Source organism: Pezoporus occidentalis, unplaced genomic scaffold (genome assembly GCF_034315485.1).
Source record: "Pezoporus occidentalis ecotype Australia unplaced genomic scaffold, CSIRO_AGI_Poc_V1 ctg3, whole genome shotgun sequence".
In the NCBI taxonomy this organism is placed as follows: domain Eukaryota; kingdom Metazoa; phylum Chordata; class Aves; order Psittaciformes; family Psittacidae; genus Pezoporus; species Pezoporus occidentalis.
Window position 1 is genome coordinate 1,173,011 of NW_026914940.1, and position 17,035 is coordinate 1,190,045.

General features: G+C 44.9%; 1 protein-coding gene across 2 annotated transcripts in view; it reads right to left on the minus strand.

Annotated features, from left to right (window-relative positions):
* The window catches only part of ADGRB1 (adhesion G protein-coupled receptor B1), a 286,315-nt gene that overhangs the window by 43,401 nt on the left and 225,879 nt on the right, over nt 1–17,035 (minus strand). For both annotated transcript variants that reach the window (XM_062626900.1, XM_062626901.1), the window contains 3 exons: nt 12,813–12,963; nt 8,680–8,749; nt 1,795–1,861 (listed from right to left, as the gene is read on the minus strand). In XM_062626900.1, coding sequence (XP_062482884.1) covers nt 1,795–1,861; nt 8,680–8,749; nt 12,813–12,963 — 288 coding nt within the window. The remainder of the gene's footprint in view (nt 1–1,794; nt 1,862–8,679; nt 8,750–12,812; nt 12,964–17,035) is intronic.

Here is a 17,035-nt window from a genome sequence, read left to right on the forward strand (position 1 = left end):
AAGCAGGCTCGTGTGTCTTTTCTCACACTAAATATGCAATGAAAGCCAAAGGATTACTTCCCTTGTTGCTGGCACAACAAAAGCAAGATGGCTTGAGGCAGCAGATTGACTTGCTCTTGTCTGGGGTTACCAAAGCTCCCTCCCTCCTAATCACTGCTGTCTATTGAGTGTTCAAGCAGCCGAGCCAGAGCTGTTATGTTGTTGGGGCAAAGAAGTAGCTCATCTGAAAGCACTAAGCCACTTAATGCTCCTGTCAATTATCCTCTCTATAAAGAAGACCCTGACCCCCATCAGCTACATTACTGAGGGAAATCCAACTATCACATGCCTACAGAGATCTAATGACTGCCTGGCATGAACATCTGCTTATCACCACTTTTTGCTACCTGCCATCTGAAAGATCAACAGTGTGTTGCAGCCCTCAGCTAAATACCCTAACTGATATAAGCTTTCCTTTATTATAGAGGAGGGGCAACTGCTGGCTTGTCTCTTTGTAACCATGATGACATGATGGTGCCAAGGTGGTTTGATGTGCAATGACAGCAGTGGGAATAGAGGTAGCAAACGTTTCTGTGTCTATATTATGCTGTAAGCCTGATGCGGGCAGTTAACCCCACAGGCCCTACATGAAACAAAAGCATGAACCAATTGCAAGCGTCAGCAACTCCATTCATAGAATCATAGAATGGTTTGGGTCAGAAAGGAATTTAAGATCATCCTGTTCCAACCCCCTCCCATGGTCTAGTGTGAGGTGTCCCTGCCCATGTCACCCAAGGCTCTGTTCAACCTGGCCTTGGACACTGCCAGGGACGGGGCATTTACCACTTCTCTGAGCAGGCTATTCCAGTGTCTCACCACCTCACCTCTGCCTTATCTCCAACCTGAACTTCCCCTGTTTCAGTTTGAACCCATTGCCCCTTGTCCTATCACTACAATCCAGGTCACTTGAACCTCAGAGGACACACAGCTCCTCCACTGGCTAAAACACAGCTGGAAACTGCCACTTACATGTGGGCACTCAAAGGTGGCATTAAACCCATCTGAAATTGCTGCAGGAGGGATTTCCTAGAGGACCAGCAGTTCTCAAGCTCTTTGAACCCTGAAAGTCAAGGGTTTTCCTGGCCAGTGAGGCTTCAACAGCAGGGAAAGCTTGATGAAAGGTATGTCATCTCTTGAGTGACACCTTCAACTCAAGCAGTGACTGGCCAAGACTGGCTTTGGTGTTGTGTTGGAGTCAAGGGTGAGGGGACAGTAGAACAGACTCCCACCATGCATGAGTGGGTGGGATGGAGTTTAGGAATGTTCATTTTAACCATGCCATCTCTTTGAACTAGAAGCAAACATGACATTTTTAAGGTTCTCAGTACTGAAAACCTCCATTTCACCTGTAACAAAGGATGCTGCTCACATGCAGCTTCTAAGACAGACAGGAATAAATGCTGGCTGTGGACGCACAGTCTGGTCTGAAAGCAGTCAGTAGCAGCAGATGCTGAAGGAGCTAATGTCAGAGTTTTCCACCATCATCTTGCACGTCCATGCAGATAGAGAAAAAACAGGGTTTTTAAAGCATTAATCAGATGTCAAGGGGGCTCCAGAGAGAACAGAGGTAGAAGGCTGAGAGCTGAGGCTTATTATATTATAAATCAAACCCATTCCAGATTACTGGCTCTACACTTTGCTCTGTTCCTGAAGGAGAAAGCCATTCAAAACATGGGTGGAAATAGAGGAACATTCTTGGGTTGAAAGAACAAGGAAAGTGTTATAAGGTGAAAGCTTTCAGCCAAGCTTAAATACCAAAACGACAGCAGCCGCTGGTCCCACGAAGGCATAGAGAAGACCTCCCTCTAACGACAGCCAGCAGCTGGAATATAAAGAGAGGAAAGAAAGTTACCCAGTGGCTAACATCATTGACAGGCACAGGTTTACTTCTGTTCTTTGCCTACAGTGTTCATCTTGAGAGGTGATACCCCATGGCAAAAAGGTCTCAAACAACAAGGAAGTGATGTTTCCTATTTCTCCTGACCTTGCAGAAAGGCTGCTTTGCCTGGAGGGTCTGCCTGCAGAATAGCATAGTGTTGTCAACAGAGGGATGCATGCAACATTAATGGCAGTGCTCACTTGCAGACCAGGTCCTGGAAGCAGTTGCATCAGTTTGCTGGGAAGATGATGCTCTTTGTCCTACACACTCAGTCAAAAAAGTAGTAACAGTGGAAATCGTCCCTTCCTCACTCGCTGATCACTATGCCTGCTGAAGGCTCAAGTCCAAGAGTACAGTATATTTCTTCTCCCGGATGCGCTCTTTGAGCTTACTGCCAACAAGCTTGCTCCTTCTCCCTCACACCATATGAGCTGAGGGCTTCTCCTTTCTCCACTGACCATGTGTGCTACGTAGGCTCCTAAACTGCCTGGTGCCTACATAAACTGAGAGGGCTCTTCTGTCTAAAGTGCTGATGTCAGCCCTATTAGTGCCTGCCACAGAGCCATTCGTGATGACAGTTCTAGTCAGGAAAGATCCAACCAAAAGAGTCCATGATGACCTGATTCAATCAGTTTAATCACATCCTGAGCTCCACTGACTGCCTTGACCATATCTTCACTATCTAACTAAGAAGTGTTTAACCCACGGAGACCATGGAATCATCATAAAATCATAGAACGGTTTGAGTTGGAAGGGACCTTAAAGCTCATCCAGTTCCAACCCCCTGCCATGGGCAGGGACACCTTCCACTAGAGCAGGGTGCTCCAAGCCCGTGTCCAACCTGGCCTTGAACACTGCCAGGGATGGGGCAGCCAAAGCTCTGGGCACCCTGTGCCAGCGCCTCAGCACCCTCACAGGGAAGAACTTCTGAATCTCTAGTCTAAACCTCCCCTCTTTCATTTTAAAGCCATTCCCCCTTGTCCTGTCACTACAGGTCCTTGTCCTGGGCAGCCAACCCTGATGACCCTGCTTAAGCAGCAGGGTGGTTGGACCCGATGGCCTCCAGCTACCCCTTCCACATCAACAAGTCTGTAACTACAACAGCCATGAACAGTTACAGCAGCACAAGAGCTGAGCTATCCATTTAGAGGGGAATCCAGCAGATCAGAGCATGGACACGTAAAGTAGGTACTCATGGCAACAGAGGATGCAAATTTACACCTTGTCTGCAACCTCATGGAAAGTTTCCATGCTTTGACATTGGAGTACCCTGGAGAAAACCTGTGATGAAGTAATCCCATTTCAGCAGTGCACTTACCACAGGAGAAGAGCAGGCAACCACAATGGAGTGAGGACTTTCTCCAAGCTCCTAACCCAACTAACGCTTGCAGTAACTTAGTTACACGCCTGTGCTCTCAGCAATATGGGTTCATTCTGCACAAGCAGCAAAACCAAGGCTGCCTTTCAGAGTCTCCCAGGAAACAAAGCTTTCCTGGAAACACTTCAATTTTGCTCTGTAGCTCTTCCAACTTGCAAAAAAAAAACATTATTTGTTGCCCCAAAACACAGAACATTTTGGGGAAAAAAAAAAAGTATTTAAAATTGAAAATTAAAAGCAGGACATTCTGTTTTTTATTCTGAGATCTGTATCTTGTTTATTCTTATATTAAACCTGCAATGTGCTAATTTAATCAATTCTGATTCCTTCCTGATAGCGTGTTGCTCTGTCATAAACTGCCTGAGCAGCTGTAATGAAAGGAGTAATCAGCTGGGGATGGAGGGAATAAGAATGAAGCTTTGGAGGGCTGCAATAACTGCAAGGAGAGGGCAGGGGTAAGCAGGAGGGCTCCCAAATCCCAGCCCTTTCCCAGCCCTTTTTCTTCAAGGCTCCATCCTGATTTTGAGACCGTTTTTCCCAGGGTCTATTCCAACCGAGAGATGAAGAGAGGAGCTGACTGTCCTGCGCTCCAATTAGCGATGGGGACTTGGTGCAATGAGGGCTCTCACTGATGTCAGGTCCCTGCAGCCCCTTCCTTCCCCTTTGAGCATCAGGCATTCTGAAGGCTAATTCACACATCACCAAACACTGATCCTTATCCCTTTTGACTGCCTGACCTTTCTGCCCCAGTGCTTCATGGAAGCATTTTCAAGGCTGTCAGAGGTGGTGGCTGACAGCAAGGGAAGGGAAAGGGTCAAGTGATAGCTGAGAGGGGAAACTGACAGCGAACTCCAGCAATAATCTGGTGGAGATGCTTTTAGCATCTGTGCCTATGAGGCACACAAATATTTGCATTTCACTAAGAGGTTCCCCAGTACTTGCCAAAGGATCTCTGCACAGATCTCTTAAAGGGGGATAGTGAATGGTTTAACAACGTTCAGCAGCTCCAGACTACTATTTCTAAGCAGTGCATCCCCGATTGACAGTAGCTTGTGTTCAACACAGTAGAGCTCTTTGCAAAACATCCGATGCTTTTATGAATCTGCCATAGCAAATATGAGAGATGGATGGGTTTTTACTCCGTCCTGCAAAGAGCTGACTTCATGGAATCACAGAACGGTTTGGGTTGGAAAGGACCTGAAGATCATCCAGTTCCAACCCTGTGTCATGGGCAGGGATGCCTCACACTAGACCATGTCACCCAAGGCTCTCTCCAACCTGGCCTTGAACACTGACAGGGATGAAGTATTTACCACTTCTCTGGGCACTCTGTGCCAGTGTCTCAGCACCCTCACAGTAAAGAACTTCTTCCTTATATCTAACCTGAACTTCCCCTGTTTCAGTTTGAACCCATCACCCCTTGTCCTATCACTGAAGTCCCTAATGAAGAGTCCCTCTCCAGCATCCTTGTAGCCCCCTTCACACACTGGAAGCTGCTCTGAGGTCTCCACGCAGCTTCTCTTCTCCAGGCTGAACAGCCCCAATGTTCTCAGCCCCTTTTCATACAGGAGGTGCTCCAGCCCCTGATCATCCTCGTGGCCTCCTCTGGATTTGCTCCAGCAGCTCCATGTCATTCTTACGTTGAGGACACCAGCACTGTACACAGTGCTCCAAGCCTTCCATTGAGACCTTCTTGACTACACCATACAGCTCTGCCAGCAACAGGTCTCACCTCCATCGTGTACAAAACTAAGCAGCTCCAATGAATGCAACAGATAAGATATTTGTATAACTAGACTACCATTGGGAATCGGGGCTGTCCCACCAGTATTACTTTAGAGGTTAGTATAGAAGCTGCCATGGTACCTGTGGGTGACAGAAGCCCTGATGCAATGACACACAAGGACCCTGGAAATTTGCTGTGTCTTGGCACTGCTCTCACAAAACCTTTTGTGGGCTCTCTTGTGGGGCAGGATATGAGTTCCCAGCTACCAGCAGCATAAACCCAATCATTCAGGTCAAGCTTTAAGAGGCAGCTTGTCAAACTTTAGAGGTCCAGAGTCAGTCCTTGGAGTACAGGCTAAAAGGAGTTATTATTCAGGCATTCAGCCTAATACAAGGAGGTGAACAGTGTCAGGTCCTTTAGACCTCCATTATCTCTAAGAGACTCTCTTTGAGACTGAAAGTACAGCCCGTACCCTACCCCAGTAACTCTCCAAACAACTGCAAAATCTCTTTTCAAATAGTGTTAAAGTAAAAAAAAGGAAAAAATCCCCTCATGTCCTCCTCCCCTCATTGCAGATGGAAAGTTCAGAGCACTCCAGAAGAAGCGCACTGAGCAATAAAGACCTCTGGGTAAATGGCTGCTGGAAAATCACAACTCGGAAAACAAGAGACACAGTCCAAATCCAGTAGGACATACACAGCTTTTAACCTGAACCTCTCTCTCCCTTCTCATCTTACAATCATAGAATCACAAAATGGTTTGGGTTGGAAAGGACCTTAAGATCACCCAGTTGCAGCCCCCTGCCATGGGCTGTGACACCTCACACTAAACCATGTCACCCAAGGCTCTGTCCAACCTGGCCTTGAACACTGTCAGGGATGGAGCACTCACCACTTCTTTGGTCAACCCATTTCAGTGCCTCACCACCCTTACAGTAAAGAACTTCTTCCTTACATCCAATCTAAACTTCCCCTGTTTCACTTTGAACCCATCACCCCTTGTCCTATCACTCCAGTCCCTAATGAACAGTCCCTCCCCAGCATCCTTATAGACCCCCTATAAGGATGTTGAGTATCAATCAGCTTCTGTGCTCGGCTAAATACCAGAGCCCTACTTTGCCCTAATGCCTATCTCTACAAGAAACCCAATAGGTGCTAATGCACTGCTCTTAAAGAACAAAAATTGCATGGTTGGAGGCAGCTTTAAAAACACTTTGAAGTCCCTTGTGGTTTGTCAAGTCAGCTCTTGTCCCGTGCTTCACAAGGAGGGACGTGCTGTGGCTAATGTCTTTCCTTCCTTCCGCAAGATGGAAACATCATGCTTTGAAAGACTGACACTGGCCACTTGAAATGACCAATGTATGCCCTGTACTCACCAGAGACAAAACTAAGATAGCTCCTGAAATTCTAGATCTGAACTTTGCAACTACATCACACGCTGATGTAATGGCCAGAAACCAACAAATGAGCTTCTATCCAGGTCCATATTGTGCTTATATGCCTTCAGCATCAGTCTTAAATCTCAAATTTTGGAGCTCAGCTCTTCAATTTCTGCTATATAATGCTGACTTTGCTCTAAAGGAGAGGTAAAACCAAGGGCACACATAAATGTAAGATAGCTTTCATGCCTTTTGAGCAGGAAAACGGGAACAAGTGTGTTCTGTCTGTCAGGGCACCCTGCCTAGCTTAATCCACATGAATATTTGTCATGTATTAAATGCTGGGACTCACCAGCTTTACCCCATGCTGAGCTGCAGCATGGAATGGAAACCAAAGGAGGACCAAACTGGACTTGCCAAGGTACAAAGGCTATTTTGGTGATGAGCACCCTGAAAGCAGAGCTAGTAAATGATGTCACTGGGCTGCAGCTCCTGCTGAGAGCACAGGATTCCCTGCCATCCCCTGGGGAAGCCAGCCAGCCTGGTGGGCAGGGAGGCCAGCAGCATCCAACCCTTGGATGCATGGAGCGACAGAGTCTTTATGGCTGAAAGGAGTCATAGGATTAGCAGCAAAACGAGTGCTGCTGTGGTTAAGCATCCCCTGGGAACGATGGGAAGTCAGTGCAGCCTCTTGGCCACCTCACTCGTGTGTCAATCTGAGAGCAAAGCAGAAGACCAACAGGTTTTGTCATGCATTGACACCCTTTTGGATGCAGCTTCAGAGGGCATTGCTCGGGGGTGAGGAGATGCTGGCACTCAGTGGTCCAGGGCAGAGAAATGGGGTGTGCTTTCCTGCACGTTCCTCCCTTCCCTGCCCACATTCTTTTGTATGGTCAATGTTGATCACAAAACTCTAGGATGGCCCTGAAACATTAATGGGGAAGAAGCTGTAGAGCTTTTTGCAGCAATTCCCAACAGTCTGCAAAAAGGAAATGAAGCAGAAATACTTAGGACCTTCCTCCCGTTCCCCAGATGCTTGTTCATTATGAATTGTTCTCATGGACTTGCATGAAATATCAGAAACAGCAGACCCACAGGAAAGCTAAAGGGAATTTGGGATCCCAGCAGCACTCCTGAGAACCATGCCATGCGTTGCCCTCTTCTGACTCTTACAACAAGCACTGGATCCCTCTCCACCAGGACACCCTGAGCTGGGGCAAGCAAGTCAGGACAGGTACATCCAGTGCATCTTGATGCCAGGACAGGCATTTGAGGAACCCACTTTCCTGAGCCCTCTGTATCATACAGTAATTTAGACTGCAGTAATCCAGGCTGCAAAGCAGAGAATGCTGCTGTTCTGGTTTAATACTCTCCTGCAATCAAAATGCAAACCCTGCACCATTTGGTTGTGGGCGCGCAGAATATGGTGGGAATTGAGAAAGAGCAGGGATTGCACATGCCATTTTCTCAGTGGACTTCTCGAACCCTCGCCTGTTGCTGGTCACACCTCTGTCTTAAACACTGTATATGCAGGCCTGATTTATGACTACATAAAATATTATCCATTGGCTGCCACTATGCATATAATTGCTAAGCTCTTTTTCACAGCACAGTGAAAAAATAACAGTTTTTCAGTTGTGCTGATACTCAGTTCTGAGTAATTCCAGCTTTCCCTTTATGTGTTTTTCACCCCTGCACAGTCTTCCTCTGGTACTTCCACCCCTCATTACTTCCCCCATTACACGCAAATAAAAGTTTCCCAAAGGCAAATCCTGTGGAATTCAGAAAACAGGCAAACTCAGATTGCTTTCCAAACCTTGGTTTGAAAACCTCGTGCTTGTTCTGGTGCCTAAACCAGAGCTGAGCTATTTCAAAAATCTGGGACCAATCAAGCAAAGCATTAAATAGATAAACACCAAAGCTATTTTTAACTTTGAAACATCTGAAACTTTAAAAATACCACATTTTCCCCATTATATACACACATATATACATATATATATAAATAAATCTCTAAGTAGGATGCAGTTAGATCGAAGTGCTGTCGTGGATGCAGCAGCTAAATCTAACTAGTCCCTATGAACTGGTGTTTAAGGGAATATGCAATCCATCTTGGCCAGGGCTTGAGGAGGCAGAGAAAGAGGATGGCTCCTTCCTCTCCCATCATCTCACACCAGAATTTAACTCCTACCCTGGATCTTGGGGGTCAAGGACTGGATTATAACAAAAAAAGCATGGAAGGTGATGCAGGGAGGAAAAGGAAGAACTCCTTTACTCACTAGTTCACGGTGCCGTACCCCTTGGCTTTAGTAAATCCCACAGAAATGGCAACAACCAAGGCAGGGAGCCCTACAGGAATGAAACAAGAGAAAATTGGTCATTTAAGCTTATGTGAAGTTCTTCTCCCACTCGACAGCATAATACACCCCATTCTTCCCAGTGTTATTCCAGCACCATCTGTCCCAGCCTGGGTCTTTGACAGAGATTGAATTCAGGACCTTCAGAGCCAAAGCATGAACCCTTGTTACCTCTGTTAATGAAGTAAATGCCGTAAGCTGTAATCAGCTCATATCCTGCTGTGGTCTCAGCAGTTGTGTGAGGACTGACAGTACATGTGGATGCATAAAATAGATTTAATTTAGTCTAAGGTACAAAGGCTGGCCAGGAATATATAAAGATGTCTCTTGAAGATCGAATGTTCAGCCACAACCCAACACAAAGACGCTAGCAAGGAGACTAAGGGCAATGTTCACTCTTACCATACTGTATGATGAATAAGCTGGGTTCAGATCTCACCCCAAATGAAACAGAGAAAGAAAAGGAAACTGAGCTTCCCCTATCCCAAAGAGGTCCCCTAAGTTTTGGTCCATGATCTATAGTAGAGCAGATCCATCTGAACAGCAACAGAACAGAGCATCAGAACATCAGGTCTTACTGAAAACCATGATGCTTCTTGTCTTGCCAGAGACCTGCTCCTTTTTTGTGCCCAAAGGAGGAATAAACTAAGAGAAACCAGCTGCCCTCAAGCAGACACACTTCATTCTAAGTGTCGCAAAGGATGAGCAGGTTGGTCTGTGGCTGGGATGCCACAATGTACATAGTATAATTTATCTTTTCAGAGCATCATGAGCTAATGGTGTCAGCACAGAATGCTACTTCTGGTGCATAAAGGGGTGAAGCTATTGCCCTGATCCTGCTGCTAGAAGCTCCCATAACATTAGAATAAGGAGCATGAAGAAAACCTGCTGGTTATTGGCCTAAAACTCATCAAAAGGTTCTGAAATCACCGTGTCCTAGAATGACTGGGCACAATCACCACTAACAAAAGACACTATATCTTGCTAATAGTCTTCTGATCCTTCTTATCCCTGCCATGATAAACTGCTCAGGATCTACGGAGGAGATTGGGTATTTTTCTTGTTCACTAACTCCAGCCCAGTGTTCCCCTTTCCCTATAGAAATGCCTGGATATCAGCTAGTAACATCTGGTTGTTCAGCTATGGAGGTCTCCATGTGGCTTTTTATAGCCCTCCTCCATGTGACATGATGAATTAAGCTGTCTCAATGTTAAAGATGGGCAAATCCCATTAAGAATTAGCAGGATCAGTAGCCAGCTAGGATTAGTGCTTCTTGACAAGCCCCTAATGCTTGTGCTGTAGAGGTCATGGCGGGTGGCTGCAGAAGATGCTGTAGATCGAAGCGATGTGCAGACACAGCATCCAAACAATAACCCTGCTAGCAAGGTGGTCACTCAGCAATACAAATCATCACCAAATTGATTAATAGTGAGGGTCTGCAGCCAGCTGGGATGTAGAAGCCAAGCTGGCTGGAACATACACCATTTGAGAGTTATCGTAAAGGGAAGCTTTTCTCCTCCCACATGAGATTTCCAAGTACAGCTCATGCTCAACGACTCCAAAACCAAAAGGCAGTGGCTTTAAAAGATGTCTCCTTTTTCTTTCTTTCTTTCTTTTTTTCTTCTTCCTCTTTTTTTCCTCCTCTTGCTAACCCTCTTTCACACCTCATCTGGGTATATCCTGGGAGCTGTATTCACTGTGATGCCATCAATATGGCATCCCATTGCAAACACACCAAGGAACCACATGTGAAAGGACTTTTTCAGGAGTAGAGCTTGATGCAAGAGGCCCTGTGAAAGAGGAAAAGTTGGCAAAGACTCCACCAAAAATAGCAACTTGTTCTTTGCAAAGTGCTTCTCTTAGACGTGATAATTATGCAGAAACAGAGACTCAGGCTGTGAACTCATCAGCTTACAGGGACTGGCAAAGAACCAAGCCTGGGTAGGAGCCCCAGCTTGTGCTGAAAATGGAGCTGTACAAGCAGTATTAACTGAAGGTGGTAGCTATGCCATGGTAGCTAAGCCAGAGAGCATCATAATGAGGGGTGATTTATTCCTCTGTCTTGGGAGACCTGTTAATGGCCAAATCATAGTTAGGTGTGATTAGATTGGAAAAAGAATAATAACTTTCAATCTGGTTTTTGATTATTTGAAAGAAAGTTATTCCTAACTGATCTGTTCCATACACTGTGGGTGGTTTGTATCAGCCTTCTAGTCACTCGTGTAGTCACAAGCAAGGTTTAAAGGCTTTCGGCAGAAAGTGAATTGTACATTCACAGTTCCAAATAAATACATTAGAAATCTGTTTTGAAGAATTTTGAAGTGAATTTTGCATTCACAAGTCCAAATAAATACGTTAGAAACCTGTTTCAAAGTGTTTTATATTGTCAGGGCAGGGAAGAATCAGATTGTGTGCTCCTCATGTCAATAAGTACCAAGAATCATAAGTGTTATGAACTGAAGACCCACTCAGAGCCTGAGTTTCTGCGGAAATTGTGGTTGTAAAAAGATTGACAAAATTATGTCTTCTTTACTGGAGCTAAATATGATGAATGAATTGTTTCTAAGGAACACTTTGTCTGTCTGTTCTAAATAATAATATGAAAAAAAGAAAATCTAATTGCTAAAATCTCTCAGCTGGAAAGGCAAAGTGGCATACCCAAGAGGAGAACAAAAACACAGGGAACAAACCTCACTGCTGATGAAAACTATTGTGGCTTCAATGAGCTACAGCTGACAGCAGCTGAGAACTTGGCAAAGATGGCTCAAACAAGGGCTTAGAGAAATGCTAATACACAAAAGGGGGAAAAGGGGGAGAATCATCCCATGACAAAATTAATTGTGCTAATTATTTCAGATTATGCTCTTTAAAACATCTTTTTGGCCTCTTTCCTCTGAGAAGTGCCATTAATCCCAACTCTACAACAGGATGCTAAATATCAGAAATTCCCTTGCTGCCTCCATAGGCGAGAGTGCTCCTTATTTCTTGTCCTAACCTATTTCAGATGGTTATTATGCATCATTTATCAGCCAGCACATCCTAGCTCAGAGATAACTACCTTTTACTAGCAGTGCAAATTATGCTTCTACACATGTAGAGCGTTGGGGTGGTTTTAATCTTTACAGACTACAAATGTGAAAGCTGCTCATCCAAAATTCCCTTGGCTAACACACCCATCTGTCCCAGCAATTCCAAATCAGGAAAAAAAACCTTTTTATTACCTAGAAAAGCTATTAGTCTGCATTCAATATCCCTGATGTTCCTTGAGTTGCAGTTTGTGCATAATCACGTTCATGAACACGCGCATATTCACGCACATAGTTTGCATGTATGTAGCTGTGCTCCTGCTGCACACAAATGCTATATTTCAACAAGACAGTTTGTTTTCTGGCTATAAGCAAAAGCTAAGAGTGCAAATTTAAAGGGATGCAGGTGCTGGAAGGAGGACGGCTCTTGATGTGCCAGAATAAATCACAACAGGGCTCTCCGTAAGCATCAGAAATACTTTGCCTGGGGTGAAGTGCCAGACTTCAGTAGTAAAATGAGACACTAATACAGCTCAGATGCACAACGCTTTCCCTCTCCCTTTCTCCTTTTCATCTGCTTGCTTTTGAGCAACTTTTTGTTCAGTTGCTTCTTTCAAACACACACTTGCTATTGCTTTGAAAGGGCAGGTTATGGGTTTGTGTTTGTTTTAGACTACAGAATGCATCATTTAAGGGTAATAAATTAAACATATGGAAAAGGGAGAAAAATTAGGTACAAGCATCTGCACCAGTCTCAGTTTATTTGTCTATGAAAGGCCCTGCTGCCATGGAGACAGGATTTCAGAGCTTGCTTGACTCTGGGTTGCACATAGAAGGAGAAAGCAAGAAAGAGACCCAAACCCAGGAGAAACCACCCCCAGCACTCCCTTTCAAAACTCAGCCACTCTTGACTCATCTCTTTTGTGTGACAGGACTTAATGCTCTTGCTCATGCTGTCTTTAACCATTTCAGCCCTGCTTGACACCCCTGAAAGCATTGAAAGCTTCTCCTCAGACCCAGCATCCTCACCCCATCCAAGACACAAGAAGCGCTTGCGGATGATGCGGTTCCGTAACCGGCCTGTCACGGCCATGTAGGACTGCCAAGCCTCGGTCAGCACCCAGCAGAAAGAGGAGAGGAAGAAGAAGTGCAAGAAAGCCGCCACCAGCGTGCATATCACCTGGAGAGAGGAGGAAAGGAGGACACGTGAGAGGAGCAGCAGGCGGAGAGAGCAGTGGGCAGGAAAGCAGAAGGTGCAGGGAGATGCTTCCAAACCAGGCTCTGGAAAGCAAAGTCATGAAGATCAAGACACAAAAAGACATTTTAGGAAGAATCAGCCTCCCCCACAAGGTTTGACCTAGGAAAGGACTAAAGTGTTTGCTTCGCATTTAAGTACTGCATGGAAATTGGCTGCATGAGCTCTATGATAAACCCAGGATTAACACCTCCCTGAAGTCTGATCCTGCATCCCATCCTGGTGCTTTCTTGGCTTCAACAACATATATTTATCCTCCAAATCATCACATCCATTGCCACCATCCTTTTGGGGAAGTTGGAGCAGTTAGGAAGTCGTGCACCCATCTCAGCTCAAAAGGTTTCCAAAGCACCATGTTGTTGGCAGCTGAGCCATAAAATGAAATCAGAGGAGGGCAATTTAGATGGTGTCCCTGCCAGGGAAGGATTGTTATGTGAAAGAGTTAAGCTGTGAGAGCCGGGTGAAAGCACAGCTGCCAGGGGTTGGTAAGGACAGAAAACATGAGTGGTGCATAGTTGTACAAGGGTATATAACTACTAACAGACAGGAAAAAAAAAAGGAAAGGAAAAAAAACCCTACATTAGAAAGAATTTCATCAGGGTGAGCTCTACAACTCATTGGGAAATCTCTCAAGGGAAGTGCAGGGAGCTTAAGCCGTTTAAAGTGGGGAAAGTACTAGCAAATGCATTATGAAGAGCAATCCTGTAGCGCCAGGGAGATGGACTGGAAAGCTGAACAGCTCGTCTTTGTTTTTAGCTCAGCAAGGCCAAATCCTTCACTGGTGCAAATTGGTGCCGCTCTGTTTAACTCTGCCAGTTTTCCACCATCTATGAGTTGGAAACCGTGAATCAATGTACACAATGATGGAAAGAAACTCCAAGTGGCTCCCAAGGAGGAGGGAGAGCAAATAAGACTTTAAAAGTGACTCTTGATCGGATGCAAAATGGTTTAAGACATTCAGGCCAAGGGGAGGGGGAAGTTTGTAGTGAAGAATTTCTCTGCTTTGAGTTCTATCAGGAAACATGGACTTTGGGTTTACAGTCAGTGAACCTTCCTCTTTTTTCACGCACCAGCATCTTTTAACATCGAGCTCTCATGCATGGAGTGTCTTTTATCATGATTTTATTGGATTGCTCTCAATTCATACACTGGCAGAAAACGATGTTATCAGAGGCTGTGAATAAAAGGAAGACGGTGTGTCCTTTGAGACAGGAACTGTCTTTTTTTGTTCCATATTTGTATTTGACACCAAAACCCTTGGTACTTTGCTTATAAATGGATTCTGGATAACAGTTCAGCACAAACAACACAGCTCAATATGATAATTTCCATTTTTACATGTGAAAAGGTGTTTGTTGTTCGTAAGCTTACAGCCCTACATAAAACAGCCACACAGGATGTTTTCTGGAATGTATTTTAGGAGACTGCTATTTTAGAATACCAGATAAAACACTGTTCATTTTACCATTCTGATTTTGTTCTGCCCAGTTTGTCAGCAGTTTGTAAAGGGGAGAAAAAACCCTTTTGCTTTCTAATTTTACACCAGAGAGATATATTTTCTGGCTATTTTAGTCTCAATTGGGTAGTTTTAATAGAAAGGCAAGGAGAAGAGGAGCACAACAGACATATGCACATCTCAGCTGGGCCAGTATAAACCCATTTCCTGAAACCAGGCTGTGAACTTGGCCAGTTGATGGGCAAGCACATATTTGCTTCTGCTACCTCTGCTTCAGGTTTTTCTTGCCTTGTAAAGATAAAAAACCCAACTCCATGAAGGCCAAGCACCGGGATGTGATGTCCCAAGCTGCTGCTAAAAGATTGAGCAGAGCTTGTCAGTCTGTCAAGGCCATTAGCCCATGTTTTCCTTTAAGAGCAGAAATCAGTCTCCTTGCAGCACGTAGCCATGCCTTTGAGATATGGCCAGTTCATGCAGCATTCATTTCTTTTGTATCATGTAATTGCTGACTGTAAGTTTTTAGCCTTTTCCCAGGCCTTTCATCTTCAAAAAGCTTAGTAAATCCAGGCATGGAATCTTGCCTTTGAGGTTACACGGATGAAAATCAAGGATGAATCTGGCATTTCCAGGGCAACAAATAGCATAGAAATTCTCCCCTCGTAACTGTAATTATAAATCAATCACAAACATCTTAATATGTTCCATTATCAATAATTGAATGTGAATAAAATCTTCATTTACACTCTTTGGTCTCTTTTCTGCATAGTTTTCTTTCTCTGTTCCCTGCTAGAGACTGTTTACTAGATGGCTGAGAGGAAATCCAAGAATAACCTTTCTATTTATGGTGTTTCATGCATATGTATGTGCAAAGAGCTAATCTGCCGCATGCAATCGCAGCCGGGAGCTTTGAATCCCCACTGACGGTGAACACCCAGAATCATGTGAGAAAAAGCACAAGGGAGAACCTGGGCTCACAACTCTGCTCTGAAGGAGTGAGAGAGCATGAAGATATCTGCCTCTTGTCCTAGGGTGAAGCAGAATAACCAAAGAGTGGGTCCAGCCATGGTTTGCCATGTTGAGCATCCCTCTGTATGTCTTCCTATTGAAAGAAGCTCCTAGCACACACTTGGGGTTGCAGACAACACACCCTAGTAATCAAGAGTCCAGCTCATTCTTTCTCCACTTCTTTCCAACCATGTTTGCCATGAAAGACAGCTCTGCTTTGCAAAGTTAGCTTCTGAAGGGCATGTTTAATAGGAGCAGGGCTGTCTGGCTGCATGTCTCTGCACTTCTCTGCACACATATGACTCAAGCAGCTGTAAAACTTTTCCTCAAACAATGTACCCTTAACCTGAAGGGCCCTCCATAGAAATTAATCCCTTTGATTCATTAAAACCTTAGGGCTTTTCTGCAGAAACACTTCCAGAAGTGACAACATGTTCTGGCTGCCAAAGCAGAGGCTGGAAAAAATTGGCTGGTCACTGGTTACTGTTAATTAAAGCCTACATTTTGACTTCTGAGTGAGATTTTGGCAGCAGGAGTAGTGAAGAACACTTCTTCCTTCACTTTTCTATTTAGTGGAGTTAGGAAAGGTTGGAGCACTTGGGGAGATGGGAAAATGTACGACAGGAAGATATTAATCATAGAATCACAGAATGGTTTGGGTTGGAAAGGACCTCAATTCCAACCCCCTGCCATGGGCAGGGACACCTCACACTAGACCATGTCACCCAAGGCTCTGTCCAACCTGGCCTTGAACACTGCCAGGGATGGAGCATTCGCCACTTCTCTGGGCACCCTGTGCCAGTGCCTCAGGAGCCTCACAGTAAAGAACTCCTTCCTTATATCTAACCTGAACTTCCCCTGTTTCATTTTGAACCCATCACCCCTTGTCCTATCACTACTGATGAAGAGTCCCTCTCCAGTGTTAATGATATGCAGTGACTTGTTATGCCAAATACCAATGAGGAAACTGAAAGTGCTTTGGCTGGAGGAAAGTCATACAGGCAGCACACGCCTCTCCAGCTGGGTCTGTAAGGGAAGGCATATACATGCAACTGCTGCATGTGGCTCGACAATCCATGCTATGCCTTCACTGCTGAAGTCACACTGGTCTGCAGCAAGGCCCTCACTGTCCCTAGCTATGCAGCATGTACAATGCCTCTGGCAACGCTTCCTACCCCAAAAAAGGTGTTTTTTTTGTGGCTGTGTGCATTAACATCTGCCAAGTGCTTTAAGCTCCGAGTATAAAAGTTGGTGGAGAAATAAATGTGAAGCTGAGAGATGTTGTTTGTTTGGGGTGGTTTTTTTTAAGCCTTTTCTCAATCTTCCTCTGTAATTTTTTTAATATAAAACAGTTAAAGCCTTTGCAAATAACCACGTTTCTTTCCTGTGCCATGTGCCAGCTACTCTAGGCAGAGAGTCAAAAATATCACATTGGTTTGAATCAAAGCCCCGAGGATGCTGACAAAGTCTCCACAAGAAAATTGAAATGTGCCATTTAATCGTAGCTTTGACATGTTGCTAATGAGCAGATGGAGG